Source organism: Seriola dumerili, unplaced genomic scaffold (genome assembly GCF_002260705.1).
Source record: "Seriola dumerili isolate Sdu_G_001 unplaced genomic scaffold, Sdu_1.0 BDQW01000120.1, whole genome shotgun sequence".
Taxonomy (NCBI): domain Eukaryota; kingdom Metazoa; phylum Chordata; class Actinopteri; order Carangiformes; family Carangidae; genus Seriola; species Seriola dumerili.
In genome coordinates this window covers 321153-337898 of record NW_019174375.1, presented here as the reverse complement: position 1 = coordinate 337898, position 16746 = coordinate 321153, and the positions used below count along the sequence as shown (strand labels likewise).

The window sequence follows — 16746 nt, the reverse complement described above, 5'->3', positions numbered from 1 at the left end:
TTTCTTTCATTTCTGATTGATCTGTTTCTTCCATCATCAGTCCAGAGTCACACAGGCCACACGCTGTGACCTCTGACCTCTGACCTCCTCAGTGCCACATGCTGCTGCAGTGGATGAGGTTTACCGTGTGTTACTGGCAGCTTCATAAACACCAGACATGAAGCTATGAGTAAAATCAGTGTAGGTGACTTTATTTATAGCAGATGGTGAAATCAGGGCAGCTTCTATAAATAGCCCAGAGGATCTCCTCCTCTGTGTGTGTGTGTGTGTGTGTGTGTGTGTGTGTGTGTGATACAATATTAGCTTGTTTCCCCCAGTCGTTCTAGTATGGATAATTGAGAACGAGTGTCTGTTATATTAATATAATTTCAAAGAGGAAAAACTCTTCATATATTATTCACACTTCATTTTTTACATATTTCATATATTATTATTTTATTGTGGATTTATTGAGGCGTCCTGAGGAAAGAACCCTTCATCAGATCATAGGTGGAAAAGTTAAAGACATGTTGTCCATCAGTATCATTGGTTGTATTGTGTTTTAACGAGACTGTTGTCACCAAAGTGAGACAGTGATGATCAGTTGTTTCATTCAGGTCCAGGTCGAGTCTAAAGTTTCTGAAACAAGTCCAAGTAAAGTCTCGAGTCAGTCGAGATATGTCCAAGTCTAAGCTACTGAACGTCTCATGGCGTCAAGTCAACCTTAAGTCCTGATTGTGTCAACTGATTCAGAACGTGTCCAAGTCCAGTGAAAATCAAATCTCAAGTCACCTGAGACAAGTCCAAGTCTCAAACACTAAGTTGAGTCAAAATCAAATCTCAAGTCATTTGACAAAACGTCAAGTGTCGAGTTGAGTCTCACGTCGGTCAGAGGAAGTCTGAAGTCAAATCCAGGCAAATCGAGGTCCAAGTCCAAGTCCCGTCCCAAGTCATTCAAACAAGTCGTAGTGATGTCTTAGGTCTTCAAAACAAGTCTTAAGACATTCAGACGAGTCCAAAGCACATACCAAGTTAAACCAAAGTCATTTGAGACAAGTCCATGTCAAGTCTCAAGTCATTTAGAAAAAAAGGCAAGTTTCAAGTCTGAAGTCCAAGACGAGTCTCAAGTCCACTGGAGCAGGTCTCTACATGAGACTCAAGTCTTGAGACACGTTCAAGTCATTTAGGACACGTCAACGTCGAGTCTGAACGCTCACCTTTAAAGTGACACTGCAAATGAACATTTAACTTTCAAAGCTGAGGATCATTGTTCTAACAAGTCTTTTGAGTCAAGACTCACAGAGCAGTCAAGTCCAGGTCTACAAATCTAGGACTCATACAAAACAACACTGACGACCTTTTCCAAACCTTCAACAAGCCTCAACTTCAAACAGATCAGTATTGTGATTCAGTATTTTGGACGGAGGCCTTGTTGGTTGATGTTACCTGCCGTTTCTCTTTTTTCTTTTTTTTAAATCAGCTCCATGTTTTGACTACACAGACTATAAAACTATAATCCATAAGAGCAGTAAGTGTCCGGCTCCGGTTTCAGCTGCAGCGACTCTGATCGCGGCTTTAAAAGGGAAATGATGCAGCGAGCTGTTCAGTCGTGTAATCGAGACGAGAAACGCTGCTGCGAATGAAATCCATTCAACAGGAAATTGTCATATTTTTCTGGCAGCGAGGTAGAAATCCTCAATGGAAGAAAAGGAAAATATTTCTTTTCACAATTGCCCCCAAAAAAGTTGCTGCAAGGTATCTGCTGCCTCCAGAGGGAAACGGATAAGAAGCCTAATAACTGCCTCGGGGGAAAGAACATTTTCCTGAAATAAAGTCTACATCTTCTTTTAAAGGCTTGATAAGGAGTTCAGTCTCTCCTCTTATGTCTATCGCTCTCTCTTTCTCCTCACAATAAGTAGCTTAAATCCAGTTTCCAGACCTTTCAGAACTGCACCGAAGAGTGACATAACACCCTGAGGGGTTTGTGTGCGTTTGAGTAAATCTGTGTGTGCTTCGGTGTGTTCGAGTGCCAGCAGATCGTGGGAACATTCATGGCTGTGGGGCAGATTGGCGGTGGGACGCTGGACAGATAATTTCTTAGTCATCGTCTTAATGAAGACCACTGAGCTGTGAATCCACAGAGCCACCAGGCCTGTACGCGCCGCTCGCTGCTGCCATTAACAAACCCTGTCAGACGAAAAGAAGCCTGGATCTGCATGTAAATAAAACGAGGCTTCGAGGAATTCATTGCTCTTCTTTTTCTGAATTCTTACTTGTGAGAGAAGCTGGAATCACCGTTAATTGTGTGTGGGCACTGATTTGGCGATAATTTCCCCCCTCTTTATCAGAGGGGGGGAAATTAACCAGACATGAAGTTACCAAACCAACCAGCTAGTCCTCATCCTCCAAGTGTTTTGTGAAACTGACAACTGTCTAAGTTTGTTTTTCTAAGTGCGGCGTCTTCTTGGCCTTGTTCTCATTAAGTTAGAGAAGTGACCAGAAGGTCGGCGGTCGATCCCTGGCAGATAAATCTGTGCAGAGAAAATGAAAAAGCAGTGTTCACCTTTGAGGTTCCCTTGAGCGAGGCCTTTAACCCTGACTGCTCCAGTGGCAGCAGCTCAGCCTGTGTTTGTACTGAGCATAGACTGTAAATAAAGATGGACTTAGCCTCCGTGACATCCCCTACAGGTTTCTGAAGCTCAGAGTGAGCTGCTCCGCCGTCGCCATCTTGGCAGTGTATGACTCCGCCCCTAATTCCAAGCTAATCTGAAAATGGACAAAGAGGAGGGGCGTGTGTGGAGCTGAGACTTCGGTTCATGCCGGTTTGTGGCAATCATACGCTCACCCACCTGTGTCGTGTTTTCAATGTCATAAAGTGTAATGTCCCTGACAACCTCTGAGCTTGTGTTAACCACAGACCTTATTTCAGACTTCAGGACCAGGGAACAGGAAGTGCTAACATGCTAACTAATTTGTCATTCCTGCGGCACTATGTGTGTTTATGCAAAAGCTTTTCAAACAGTTAGCTTTGATTTTACAAGAGAAAAGAAACTGAAGACTGAAGACTAACTGGTTGGTTCGGCAAAAAATATCCATAAAGTCATTAAAAGAGTGATCCCAGTGGGACTCAAACGCAACATCTGTCAAAACTGACAATGCAAGACAAAGAGCAAAGTCAGAATCAGAGCAGCAAATATAAAATGTCACACAATAAGTTTAAGCAGATTAACACAAGAGATTTGTCACGACTTCTTTTATCCTGACTCAACCAAACGTTAGCACACTAGCTGGTAACTTAACCTCAGTTCACAACATCCCACATCCCTCAGCATCGCTCTGCTGCTGCCAGTGAACACATCACTGAGCCGAGGCGCTAACGGCGCTTATAACAATAACGCTAGCTCCCCTCTTCATCAGTGTAGCCAGTTAGCGTAGCGTGTTCCCCTGGTGAGAGGGAAATGAGCTACGCTACGCTTCAGAAGACTCTCCACCTTCAGGGAGGCACACATACGCACACTCACAGACACACACACACACTCAGAGACACACACGCACACTCAGAGACACACACACACACACACACACACACACACACACACACACACACACACACACACACACACACACTCTCCATGCCCAAGGTGTCCCTGCTGGTTAGCCTCAGCTCTGTGTTAGCGGCTCTGGCAGAACTGGTTGGTTTTGTGGTGGTTGATGATGATGATGATGGTGATGATGATGAGCCTGCAGGTCACACCGACAGCCTCTCTGCTCTCTGTGTTAATGGATGCATGAAATCCAACACTCCCTCAACCAGCAGTAACATCTACATTTGATTTACATCACAGGACAAAGAGTCTGTGACTGAGGAAACGTAGTGAGTTGTAAATTCATTAGATCTTTATCCTGTTTTATTATTTAAAGCTACAATAATTAAGTTTTATGCAAAACTAACATTTATTTAACAGCTATTGTAATTACTTACTTTATTACTTCAGAGTTTAAATATAAAACAAAATGCCACAAGCAAAAATCTCCTTCTTATCAAGTCTTGTGTCTTTAATTGAGTCATAATCGTTTATTTTCACATAATACAGCCTCATCTGTTTCTATATGTTAAAGCTCCTCCAGTGTAAAGGTCTGTGTCCATGTGTAGTGTGATTATAGATCAGCTCTAGCTTCTATATTAATACTGTGAAAGTATCAAAGCCTCAGTCCACAGAGAAATGCACACAGCCTGTATTCAGAAACTGAGCCTTAAAACCAGCCGTCAGGACTTCTGGAACTTTGTGATGTCACAACAAAGCAGTCACCAAGCCCCGCCCACCTGGACCCACCATCCAAACCTTGCAGGATTTGGTTTCTCTGAGTGTTTTTACCTGAAATCTGCTTTATTTTTATTGGATCACTCAGAAAACAGTCAGCCAATCAGAAGAGAGGCTCAGAGCCTCCTCTCTTCTGATTGGCTCACCGACCTGTTGTTACTAGAGCTGCAGAGAGAAGCCTGAGAGAGGAGATGTAAAACTACACTGAGATGGTTTTTATATCTTCTGATGGATCAACACTTCAAATAAAACACAGAAGAAGAGGAAACATGGAGCTTTAAATATTTAATTTAGTTATTTTATATAATTTGGCCTTTATATTTTTATATTTAATTATTTATAAAGTCAGGTTGAAATTCTCTTTACTGCTCTAACAGATGTCTTTCACTTGTTTCAACAAAATAATAAACAAACATTTTTGTTCATGTTGTTTTTCACAGAAATGAAGTTAAATCTGTTCATTTAAAGGAAGAAAAAAAACAATGATATTGAGATTTAGAAAACAGTCTGATGTAAGATGAATTATGAGTGTGGTTTCTATTACAGTGAAAACTATTGAATCTAAACTGATCCAGTAAAAATGTTGATCGTCATCGAGCAGCTCAGTGTGTGTGTGTGTGTGTGTGTGTGTGTGTTCTTGTTCCTATTGTGTGTGTTCCTGTGTTTCCACTGCATTGTGTCTCTCAGGTGATCTGTACGTCAACTCTGGAACACTGGAAACACAAACACTGTGTGTGTGTGTGTGTGTGTGTGTGTGTGTGTGTGTGTGTGTGTGTGTGTGTGTGTTTCTGATGCTATGAAGTCTAAACAGGTTTTTCTTTCTGTCCTCAGTCAGAGGAGTCAAAACTGTCAAGTTAGAAAATTATTTTACTGATGCAGAATATATAAAAACTATCACTGACCTGAACAAGTCACTCTCACTCTCTCTCTCTCTCTCTCTGTCTCTCTCTCTCTCTCTGTCTCTCTCTCTCTCTCTCTCTCTCTCTCTCTCTCTCTCTCTCTCTCTCTCTCTCTCTCTCTCTCTCCAGCTGCTGACGATCAGACGACTGGTTTATTTTATGCAGTCGAGCAGAAATACCATCAAAACTACACAGCAAACATAATGAGGTCCTTTGTGTGTGTGTGTGTGTGTGTGTGTGTGTCAGGTTGTGCCTGCAGGCGCCCGACAGGAAGTGGGACAGGAGAGGAGAGAGAGGAGAGACAGAGGACGACAGAGAGACAGAGTGTGTCCTGATGAACTGAACACACACTGAACCAGATCCTTCAGTCACAGTTCATCCTCAACACACCTTAAATATGAGACAATGACACGCACACAACCACCGTGTGCGTGTGTGTGTGTGTATGTGTGTGTGTGTGTGTGTGTGTGTGTGTGCGTGTGTGTAATGTCTAGTAATCCACTACTACACTACGAGTCAGTGCTGCAGTAGTTGGATCCTGGTGGATGGGGATGTTTTAGTCAGAGACCAGACGTTGTGTTCAGGAGCTGATGTGTAATTAAAGTTTCCTGACTCTCCTGTGTGTATGACAGCTCCTTGTTTATTACTGTTGTTCAGCTCAGAGCCGCAGCAGGAGAGCAGAACACAACATGTTACTAAAATAAACACGTTTTAATGTGAAGTTCACTGAGCAACAGGAAGTGTCCACAATGTTAGCGAAGTTAGCTCAACGTTAGCTCGACTCATCGCCTGGTGACGTTTATCTTAAAAACAACAACAACAACAACAACAACAACAATTAAGGTTTTAAACAAGGACAAAGAAACAGGTTAAGCGTCAATCATTTCAGTCCATAATCTACACCTGTGTACGTTCAGGTGACGGCGCCCTCTAGTGGCCGCAGTGAAACACCTGACGTTAACACAGGAGCTGCTGGTTTAACGTCTCCGACCAACGACTCAGCATCGTCGTCATTTGAACCCAAACCTGGATGTTTAAGGGGATTTGAAAGGATTTGGATTCAATAAGCTGATTCAGTTCTGGATTTGGATTTTTATGACATGCCGTCGAACTCCGACGCAGCTGCCAAACCGAACATAAACCAGGTCCAGGAGTTCAGGAACACCACAAACCGACAAACGCAGGATGAAAACCGACAAACCGAAGGTCGAACTGAAGTGATGTGGATTTGTGAGCTCTTTACAGCAGCATCCTGCCTGTGATAATAACTGCAGCCATTCAGCAGCAGCCCGACGCTTCGCTGCAGAGCCACATAAAGGCTGATCGCCCCCCGGGAGGCCGCGGCCATGAAAGAGCCAAAGAAAGAAAAAAGACAATCTCGCTTTCTGCTTTCAGGGAAAAAAAAAAAAAAAAACTCTACATGGATTTAATGCGTCGACTCGGAGCCTGAGACTGAAGAGATGAAGAGACGGAGAAAAGAGAGCAGGTAGAAAAATCACAGCTTCCAACTCAGAGTTTCTTATTTTTGAAAAATGCTCAACAACCAGTAAAACTGTCTTATTTCTAAAGCTTTTTTTTTGACCCAATAAACTGTAGAATCACAGATGTTCCTGTTCAACATCCGTTCATTTAAAATGGACGTTTCGCTTCTTTAACTTGTGATAATTCCGATTATTTTAAAGTTTATATTCACAAACAAATTTCTCATTATTCTGATTTTTTCCAAACCAAAAAATCAGTTGATTAATCAAGACAATAAAATAAAGATTTAATGATATAATGTAATAGTAATAGTCACAGGGGCCATTTTTCTGTAATGAGTACTTTTACTTTCAGTACTTGAATATTCTTAAATACTTGATATTGGTTGTAAAAGTATTTCCTCCACTGTATTTCACTAGAAGAAAAAATTAAGAAAATATTTGTGAAAAAAAAAAACACATGCTAAAAATGATTTTATTCATTTATTTATTTTAATTTTAATTGCTGATTAAAAATATATATTTTTAAATTAGGGCTTTTAGAGTCTTATATATATTTTATCTCATTTTAATTTAATACTATTGTTATTTCTGTTAAAGTTAGTGACTGGTTTGTGTGGCAGTATTTTATTGTTTATTTTGTTGGTAATTGATTATTAGTTATTGTGTGATCGAACTGAACTGGAACCAGTGTCTGAATAAAGAGCTTTTCCACAGTCAGTTCTTACTGCCGAGTTCGTTTTTAGCAGCTCATTTTTTCTCTTCTCTTTTTCTTTTACTTTCTCTTTGCTGTGACCTTTGACCTCCTCACTTCTGGCTCCTGATGCAGTGCTGATGTTTTTAATTCTCCTGTGACTCTCAGTGGAAGTCAGCCGGGGTCACAGCGTTGGCTAAGTGACTGACTGTAAATGTGATTACCAACAGGAGGAGGAGCAGGAGGAGGAGGAGCAGGAGGAGGAGGAGGAGGAGGAAAAGGAGCAGGAGGAGGAGCAGGAGGAGGAGGAGGAGGAGGAAAAGGAGCAGGAGGAGGAGCAGGAGGAGGAGGAGGAGGAGGAAAAGGAGCAGGAGGAGGAGCAGGAGGAGGAGGAGGAGGAGGAAAAGGAGCAGGAGGAGGAGCAGGAGGAGGAGGAGGAGGAGGAAAAGGAGCAGGAGGAGGAGCAGGAGGAGGAGGAGGAGGAGGAAAAGGAGCAGGAGGAGGAGCAGGAGGAGGAGGAGGAGGAGGAAAAGGAGCAGGAGGAGGAGCAGGAGGAGGAGGAGGAGGAGGAAAAGGAGCAGGAGGAGGAGCAGGAGGAGGAGGAGGAGGAGGAAAAGGAGCAGGAGGAGGAGCAGGAGGAGGAGGAGGAGGAGGAAAAGGAGCAGGAGGAGGAGCAGGAGGAGGAGGAGGAGGAGGAAAAGGAGCAGGAGGAGGAGCAGGAGGAGGAGGAGGAGGAGGAAAAGGAGCAGGAGGAGGAGCAGGAGGAGGAGGAGGAGGAGGAAAAGGAGCAGGAGGAGGAGCAGGAGGAGGAGGAGGAGGAGGAAAAGGAGCAGGAGGAGGAGCAGGAGGAGGAGGAGGAGGAGGAAAAGGAGCAGGAGGAGGAGCAGGAGGAGGAGGAGGAGGAGGAAAAGGAGCAGGAGGAGGAGCAGGAGGAGGAGGAGGAGGAGGAAAAGGAGCAGGAGGAGGAGCAGGAGGAGGAGGAGGAGGAGGAAAAGGAGCAGGAGGAGGAGCAGGAGGAGGAGGAGGAGGAGGAAAAGGAGCAGGAGGAGGAGCAGGAGGAGGAGGAGGAGGAGGAAAAGGAGCAGGAGGAGGAGCAGGAGGAGGAGGAGGAGGAGGAAAAGGAGCAGGAGGAGGAGCAGGAGGAGGAGGAGGAGGAGGAAAAGGAGCAGGAGGAGGAGCAGGAGGAGGAGGAGGAGGAGGAAAAGGAGCAGGAGGAGGAGCAGGAGGAGGAGGAGGAGGAGGAAAAGGAGCAGGAGGAGGAGCAGGAGGAGGAGGAGGAGGAGGAAAAGGAGCAGGAGGAGGAGCAGGAGGAGGAGGAGGAGGAGGAAAAGGAGCAGGAGGAGGAGCAGGAGGAGGAGGAGGAGGAGGAAAAGGAGCAGGAGGAGGAGCAGGAGGAGGAGGAGGAGGAGGAAAAGGAGCAGGAGGAGGAGCAGGAGGAGGAGGAGGAGGAGGAAAAGGAGCAGGAGGAGGAGCAGGAGGAGGAGGAGGAGGAGGAAAAGGAGCAGGAGGAGGAGCAGGAGGAGGAGGAGGAGGAGGAAAAGGAGCAGGAGGAGGAGCAGGAGGAGGAGGAGGAGGAGGAAAAGGAGCAGGAGGAGGAGCAGGAGGAGGAGGAGGAGGAGGAAAAGGAGCAGGAGGAGGAGCAGGAGGAGGAGGAGGAGGAGGAAAAGGAGCAGGAGGAGGAGCAGGAGGAGGAGGAGGAGGAGGAAAAGGAGCAGGAGGAGGAGCAGGAGGAGGAGGAGGAGGAGGAAAAGGAGCAGGAGGAGGAGCAGGAGGAGGAGGAGGAGGAGGAAAAGGAGCAGGAGGAGGAGCAGGAGGAGGAGGAGGAGGAGGAAAAGGAGCAGGAGGAGGAGCAGGAGGAGGAGGAGGAGGAGGAAAAGGAGCAGGAGGAGGAGCAGGAGGAGGAGGAGGAGGAGGAAAAGGAGCAGGAGGAGGAGCAGGAGGAGGAGGAGGAGGAGGAAAAGGAGCAGGAGGAGGAGCAGGAGGAGGAGGAGGAGGAGGAAAAGGAGCAGGAGGAGGAGCAGGAGGAGGAGGAGGAGGAGGAAAAGGAGCAGGAGGAGGAGCAGGAGGAGGAGGAGGAGGAGGAAAAGGAGCAGGAGGAGGAGCAGGAGGAGGAGGAGGAGGAGGAAAAGGAGCAGGAGGAGGAGCAGGAGGAGGAGGAGGAGGAGGAAAAGGAGCAGGAGGAGGAGCAGGAGGAGGAGGAGGAGGAGGAAAAGGAGCAGGAGGAGGAGCAGGAGGAGGAGGAGGAGGAGGAAAAGGAGCAGGAGGAGGAGCAGGAGGAGGAGGAGGAGGAGGAAAAGGAGCAGGAGGAGGAGCAGGAGGAGGAGGAGCAGGGGGAGCAGCCGCAGTGCAGCAGACACCAACTTCAACCCTGAAGTCAAACTGACGTCTGTTTCACCAGAGACACAAAACTTCACAGAAAGTTACAGGATAAAGCAGCTGCTGCTTTAATGAAAGCGTCTCCCTGTAGATCAGCTGTTTACACACGTCAGTCAACAACAACGCTGAAGACGAGTGGATGAAAACATGCAGATCAGAAATATCTCAGTGTTTGTCTGGCTGCGTCCTGAAATATCTCTCTATTTATCCACCTGCTGTCTTAAATGTTTATTTAATCTGTAATGTCAACACATACTGTACGTGACTAAATACTGACACCGACAACGAGAGAGACGAACAGTCAACCACAGTCAGTGATATTAGGAAAATATTCAGATTCGCTTACATCGACCTAATTAACAAAAAAGAAAAGAATATAAACTTCTAAATCATTATGATTATTAAAAATGAAAAAACGAAGAACCACGTCTTCGCAGACCGCGTCCTCCAAAGGATGCGGCTCCTCACCTGGGACACAGCTTTTGTTGCTCTTTATAATCCGCCACCTGCTGGACAGTCACAGTTACTACAGCCGCTAGAGGTCACCGAGCAATAACGGCTCATGATAAGCTGCCGCATGGGCGTTTGTTAAGTTTGTATTTTCATAAATTCATATTTAGGTTCTTCTCAGAACATATTTAATCGATGAGTTGATCGTTGAACTTTAGTATGTTTATATTTGGTGACATCACAGTTGATATAAAACTCCTGGTTGGGTCTTTGTTTGCACTGTAAATGTCTAATCAGCTGCAGACTCTACTTTTAGCAGCTGATTACAGTCTAATGAATGAGACTGAGCATTAACACCCGATGTCTGTGATCTCAAATCTGTGACAGAAGTTCGGAATAAACGAGTGTTACGCATTTAAATCTGCTCTGCTTGAGCCCATCGAGGATATTTTTAAGCTTCTCCATCCTGAACTGAGACCAGGACTCGTCTCCATCCATTACAGTGTAATGGTGCGTTGGCAGGTTTCCACTGTAACTGCACCGGCTGTGGTGCCAGTAGTGATGAAAAGGCCAATGCATCAGACTGGGCCCAGTGACAGTGACATTTCCTGCAGCCAGTGCTAACCCAAATACTGCTGTTCCTGGGTCTGCTCGCATTCTGTGTCTTCATTACTGAAGAAGAAGATGCATGTTTGGAAGATGGCCGCCCTGCACAGCACACAGGCAAGTCTGAAACATGTCACCAGGATGGCGCCATGGTAACGTGAGCTTAAAGCCAGAGCGCAAATTATACAATGACTGTTGGGGGAGTCAATTTAAGTGAGTGAAAACAAAGAGGGTGTCTGTTATAGAAGCTAATATCAAAAAAGTAAAAGACTAACTAAACCACCACAGACACATAAACTATTAACATGAAATAATAAACTTTAATGAAATGACGAGCACTGGAGATGAAAGGGCGCGCTATCAGCTAGCTACCATTAGTTAGCTAAACTGTAACTTAGGGCTAAAGTTAGAAACAAGTTAGCAAACTAACTTAGAAACTAGCTAAAGTTAGAAAACTGTAACATAAGGCTAAAGGTAGAAGCTAGCTCACATTAATTAACTAAACTGTAATTTAAGGCTAAAGGTAGAAGCTAACTAACATTAGCATCCATCTGTAGATACTTGACACAATCTAATTCAGACACTCAGAAGGAAGAAAGCAAAGTGAATTAAATAAGCTTGATGGTTAGCTACTGCTACTTACATTTACCTACAGTGTCTCAACTAGCTGAGGCGAGCAGAGGAGACGTTCAGCTAACGTCACGGTTCAGGAATGGTTCTACACCCGTAATTCAGACTGTGCTTAAAGCTCAGTAACAAACATGTTGGATCTGTTCAGTTTCTGCACAATAAGTCAAAGTTTCTATAGAAGCAATAATTTAACACCTTCCATGACGCACTGAATTCCTCTTCATGTGTGTTTATCAGAGGTTTTTAACCAAAGTCTTTAGTGTTTAAATAGATGCAGCAGTGAAGCGGCTTCTCCACATACAGCTGTGAACCTGCAGTCAGCTGTGAGGGATCATTTGGCACAAACACAAATTTAACACTCCTATCAGAGAGCACGAGCGGCTGAGGCAGCATCCAGCTTTTCAATTAGTGCGAGACACACACACACACACACACACACACACACACACACACACACACACACACACACACACACACAGTACTGCAGGCTGCAGCTGACTGGCCGGCTGTAAAAACTGTCCAAACACGCCTGCTGCTCCGATGACTCATCGCCTGTTTAGTGTCGGTGAATACACCAGGTGTGTGTGTGTGTGTGTGTGTGTGTGTGTGTGTGTGTGTGTGTGTGTGTGTGTGTGTGTGTGAGACCATGTTAGGATGAATGAGTGACCTCGCTGAATCATCTTCATCCTCTACTCGCTCTATTTTGCTCTCAGAGAAAATCCCTCCTCCTCCTCCTCCTCCTCCTCCCCCCCCCTACCCTCCTCCCCCTCCTCCTGCTCATTTATTAAAAATGTAAAATGAAGCACTTCATATACAACTAACTCATCTGCAACCAGCAATTAGCAATTAATTCTGAATGAAACATGATGCCACCTGCACTCAGGTGCTTCAGCTGCTTCCCCACACACGACTTATGACATGAACCTACTGAGCTTTGAAAATCTTTTATCCTGCCTCAACAACCTCCAGACTGGAAAAACCATCCAGGAGGGAAATGAAAGGAAATGAATGTTAGTAACAGTTGATTTGAACTTGCTGCAGAGGAAACGACCTTTTGTCTGCAACTAAACATCAACCAGCGTCTAAAGAAGGAGAAGTTCACCACATATACGAACAACTCCTCTGCCCTGACTCGCCATCGTCAGTGAACGCATCAGTGTCTCTGAGCGCCTCTGCTCATCATGACCCACAGACGCAGATCACAGTCGGACAAACAGGCCGCTGAGACACGAACATGACGCTCAGTGTTTTACAGGCTGGTTTTTATCCTGAACTCAGTCTGACAGCGTGGAGCAGAAACTGCAGCTGTGAGCGGTGATGCATTCACTGACTGAAACACAGAGTCGGTGACTACAAATGTTTGAATTTAACTAAACAAAACGATTCAAAGGAGCAAAGTAACGATGTTCACTAACGAAGGTTAATCAAGTTAAAACTACTAACAACTAGTTCACAGCAGTGACACATGAAGCAGCAGCTACAGATCAGCATGATGATTCATGTGGAGTTGTGATTGTGTCAGGTTTAATATCATTAACAAAAAAATTGTTAAATAGAATAAGAATAAAAACGAGGCTGAACTGAAACTGTGTTGTTTGTTTACAAAATTAAAATTATAGAGAAAAAGTTTTAAGTTTTCGTCTTTTATTTCAAACATTGCATCAGACATTTGCCCACTCTCTGTGATGCCAGCACCAGCCACTAATCATTATAATATTCATTTTATATAATTACATTCATTCTAATTTCTTCTGTATGCATCGCACTTAATTATTTTGTATTTCATGCCTTTATTCTAGTTTTTCATCTCTCACTGTGACGTGTCCTTGAAAGGCGCCTATAAATAAAACGTATTATTATTTATTTCATTGTTACATCCGCCTGGTGTTTTGTGTGGATATGAAATCTATCTTCAGTTTTTTAGCCGGGTCAGATGCTGTCATCTGTCCTCAGTGACTACATGTTTTAAATTGACCTTTTTGAATCTCGCAACAAACGAATCCCGGAAACAAATAAAAACTAAACTAAACCAGCGAACCTGCTAAAAAACAAACTAAAACTAAACTGAAACTGAAAAACAAAAAGTCATTATAAAATATTATAACAAGTGTTATAACTTTGGTTTGTGTCACCTGATGAAGCTCCAGTGTTTCTTTAGCTCTGTGTTTGGTCTCCACCAGCTGCTGACGGAAACATCTGGCTCTCTAGCTGCTAAACGCTCCGCTGTGTTCACCAGCTGCCGGAAACTGAACCAGATACAAAAACCAAAACCAGCAGCTAAAAGAGGCTGAAAACCTGCGAGGAGCTGCAGAGCTGGTGCTGATCCTCGCTCCGCTCAGAGTCTCTCTTCTATGACTGTCAGATAATCCAGATTATGGGTTTTGGGTGTTTGTGAACTGGTTTTACTCTGAACTAAATGTTGAATTAGCTCGTGCACATCCGCACGCTGCGCTCAGGGGTTTAAAAAGGGGGTTTTCCCACCATTCGGAGGCTTTTATGGAAACATGGCTCATCTGTGTTTGAAACGTTTTCTGGAGTTTGTCACAACAAATCCACAGAAAACTGTCGAGTCTGTAATTATATCACTGAGCCGATCTGTGGCAGAGAATGAAATCCTCTCTCCAGGCTGCGTTCTCAGCCGGCGTGTTCACATGAGTTCATCTGAGCGGCGTTTCCTCTCCTCTCGCTCAGGTGAGACCTCGCTCACCTGATCTGCTCTGCTGCATCAGATCATCTCAGGCGTCATTTGTTTCATCAGATTGTGAAACATCACGACGTCATTAGATTATATGTTGCTACACACAGACGCTGTGACGCGGCTTGAGTTAAACTAAGAAACATGTTCTATCTTCAGATTTGTCTTTCTTGTCTTCATCCTGTTTACCCTCTTTGTTTGTGAAATATTAGTGGAAAACGTTGAGCAATGCTGCCTTCAAGTCATGTGGGAAATATCAGCTTAAAGTGTAAAATGTGTCTTCACTTGTAGCTGTTAAGTTTGAAACTGACAGTGAAGTAACTGTAACTGTACTTAATTATCTACTATTATTCTATTGATAATTATCTTTCTGATATATTCATTATATTCTTCACAAAAAAACACACGTGAAACATGTAACGTGTCACAAACAGACGTGTGATTTTCACACGTTTTCGGATGACATTGAAGGCATATTTTTACTTGAAATATTATATCGGACACAATATTTTAAATGTGTGAAACTCGAGTCTGACGTTATTCAGCACATTGAGATTTCATCACTGACTGATTTCATCATTTCTGCGTCTATAAAATGGAACGCATTGCATTGTGGGATTGTTAGCAGAAAGTAGAGTACCTGTAGTTTTGACACTGTGATTTCAGACACAGCTGTAAACATGTGGATTCATATCACAACCACAAACATTATCTTCTGATCTTCCACCTCTGTAACTTCAGGCAGTTAAAGTTAGGTTCAGGTTCATCTGAACTAGTTTGAGATTAGAGATCGTCTCTTCCAGTGTCTCCCCGCTTCCTTCGAGAGAGAGAGAGACAGAGAGAGAGAGAGAGGGAGAGAGGGAGAGAGAGAGAGAGGGAGAGAGAGACAGAGAGGGAGAGAGAGAGAGAGAGAGAGAGAGAAAGAGAGACAGAGAAGAGAAGAGAGAGACACGAGAGCGAGAGAGAAGAGAGAGAGAGGAGAAGAGCGGGAGAGAGAAGAGGGAGGCCGAGAGAGAGAGAGACAGAGAACGAGAGAGAGAGAGGAGAGACAGAGAGAGAGAGACAGAGAGACAGAGAGAGGGAGAGAGAGAGAGAGGGAGAGAGAGAGAGAGAGAGAGAGAGAGAGAGAGAGAGAGAGAGAGAGAGGGCGAGAGAGAGAGAGAGAGAGAGAGAGAGAGAGAGAGGGAGAGAGAGAGAGAGAGAGAGAGAGAGAGAGAGAGCTTCTGAAAACATCTCATCCAGATGAAAACGAGTGAGTAAAATGAGTAAAAGAGAAATGGACCAGTCGCCTCGAAATCTGATAATTATCAGAGGAGGAAGAAGAAAACCCACAAATCTTCTTTTCTTACACGCAGTTTTTCATTCATCAGATTTTTCCCTCCACTCAGAGAAACACGACCTCCACCCGTCACCCAACACAAATATTACTCAGCTGTTACAACCGCTCCTCCACCCTGAGCACCCATCAACCCTCTGATACGACCCACAGGAGCGTCTCCTGAAGCAGCGCCCCTACAGGCGGCAGGCGCACCGGACCTTGGTTGTCACGGTTACCGTGGTCACTATAATAACGCTCACGGCTTGTTAAAGTTGAGGAAAGACGGCGGTTAAAATAGCTTGATCTTTGTTGCCATGGTTACAACATGAACAGCTGGTTTCACATGGGAATCGAACACTCCGCTCTCCTGTGTCACATTCATCCGTCCACTAGTCAATTAAAACTACTTGGTTAAGGTCTGTAAAAGATGGCGGCCATGGTTTTGCCATGCCGACCAATGATTCGGTGACCTCTTGACCTCTCAGGACAAACTCCCACCGGGTCAGGAGAAATATCAAAATGTCAAGTTCAGGTTCAACTGTCCTGCTCCTCAGAGGATGAACCCTTCAGTTTTTATTGGACTTCACATTTTTAGCTCCGCTACAGGAAAAGCACGGGGGTGTAATGAACCCTGCAGCCTGTAGGGGGCGGGGTAGAGCTGCTTTAAACTGTAGGTGTTAGTTAATGAAAACATGAATCTCCTTCGGCTCTTTGAGGTACAGGTAGGTCTATATTAGTGGTTCCACTTGTGGGCGTGTCTTGGAAACAGGTGAGTATAAACCCCCTCCCAACCAGGTGCTGCAGCGGTCTTACCTGATGATGTCATCGTTGTGTCCCAGGTAGAACCTCTGGCTGTGCTCTCTGGTGTTGTAAACCACGCCCACTCCGGCCACGAAGTACACCACCTCTTTCCCGGCCGTGTAGTACAGGTTATTCCGGCACTGGTGGCCCCGGTACCCGTAGACCCAGTCCAGTCTGAGCCGGCAGCCCGGGGCGCTCCGGTCCGACATGTTCACTCATCTGTGGGGGGGGGGCACCGTGTCCGCCGGGGCCGCCGCTGCTGCTGCTGCTGGTCTGGTCCTGGTTCTGGTCCTGGTCCTGGATCTGGATCTGGATCTGGTTCACTCCTGTTGGTTCAAGATCTTCCAGACCAGATCAGCTGATCTATTATCAGTCCTCTGATATCAATCGATTATTTCTCCTCTGATGAGTTGGCCTTTGCTTCATCTACTAATCACCTGATGATCGATTCATACTGATCATTTCTATATTATCATATTTGTATATTATTATAAT

The 16746-nt window shown here is 44.9% G+C and overlaps 1 protein-coding gene across 1 annotated transcript in view; it reads right to left on the bottom strand.

The window, feature by feature from the left end:
• LOC111223890 (echinoderm microtubule-associated protein-like 6) overlaps positions 1 to 16460 on the bottom strand; it is a 70217-nt gene extending 53757 nt beyond the window's left edge. The window contains exon 1 of the mRNA XM_022748188.1: positions 16264 to 16460. Coding sequence (XP_022603909.1) covers positions 16264 to 16460 — 197 coding nt within the window. The remainder of the gene's footprint in view (positions 1 to 16263) is intronic.
• Between the last annotated feature and the right edge of the window lie 286 nt (positions 16461 to 16746).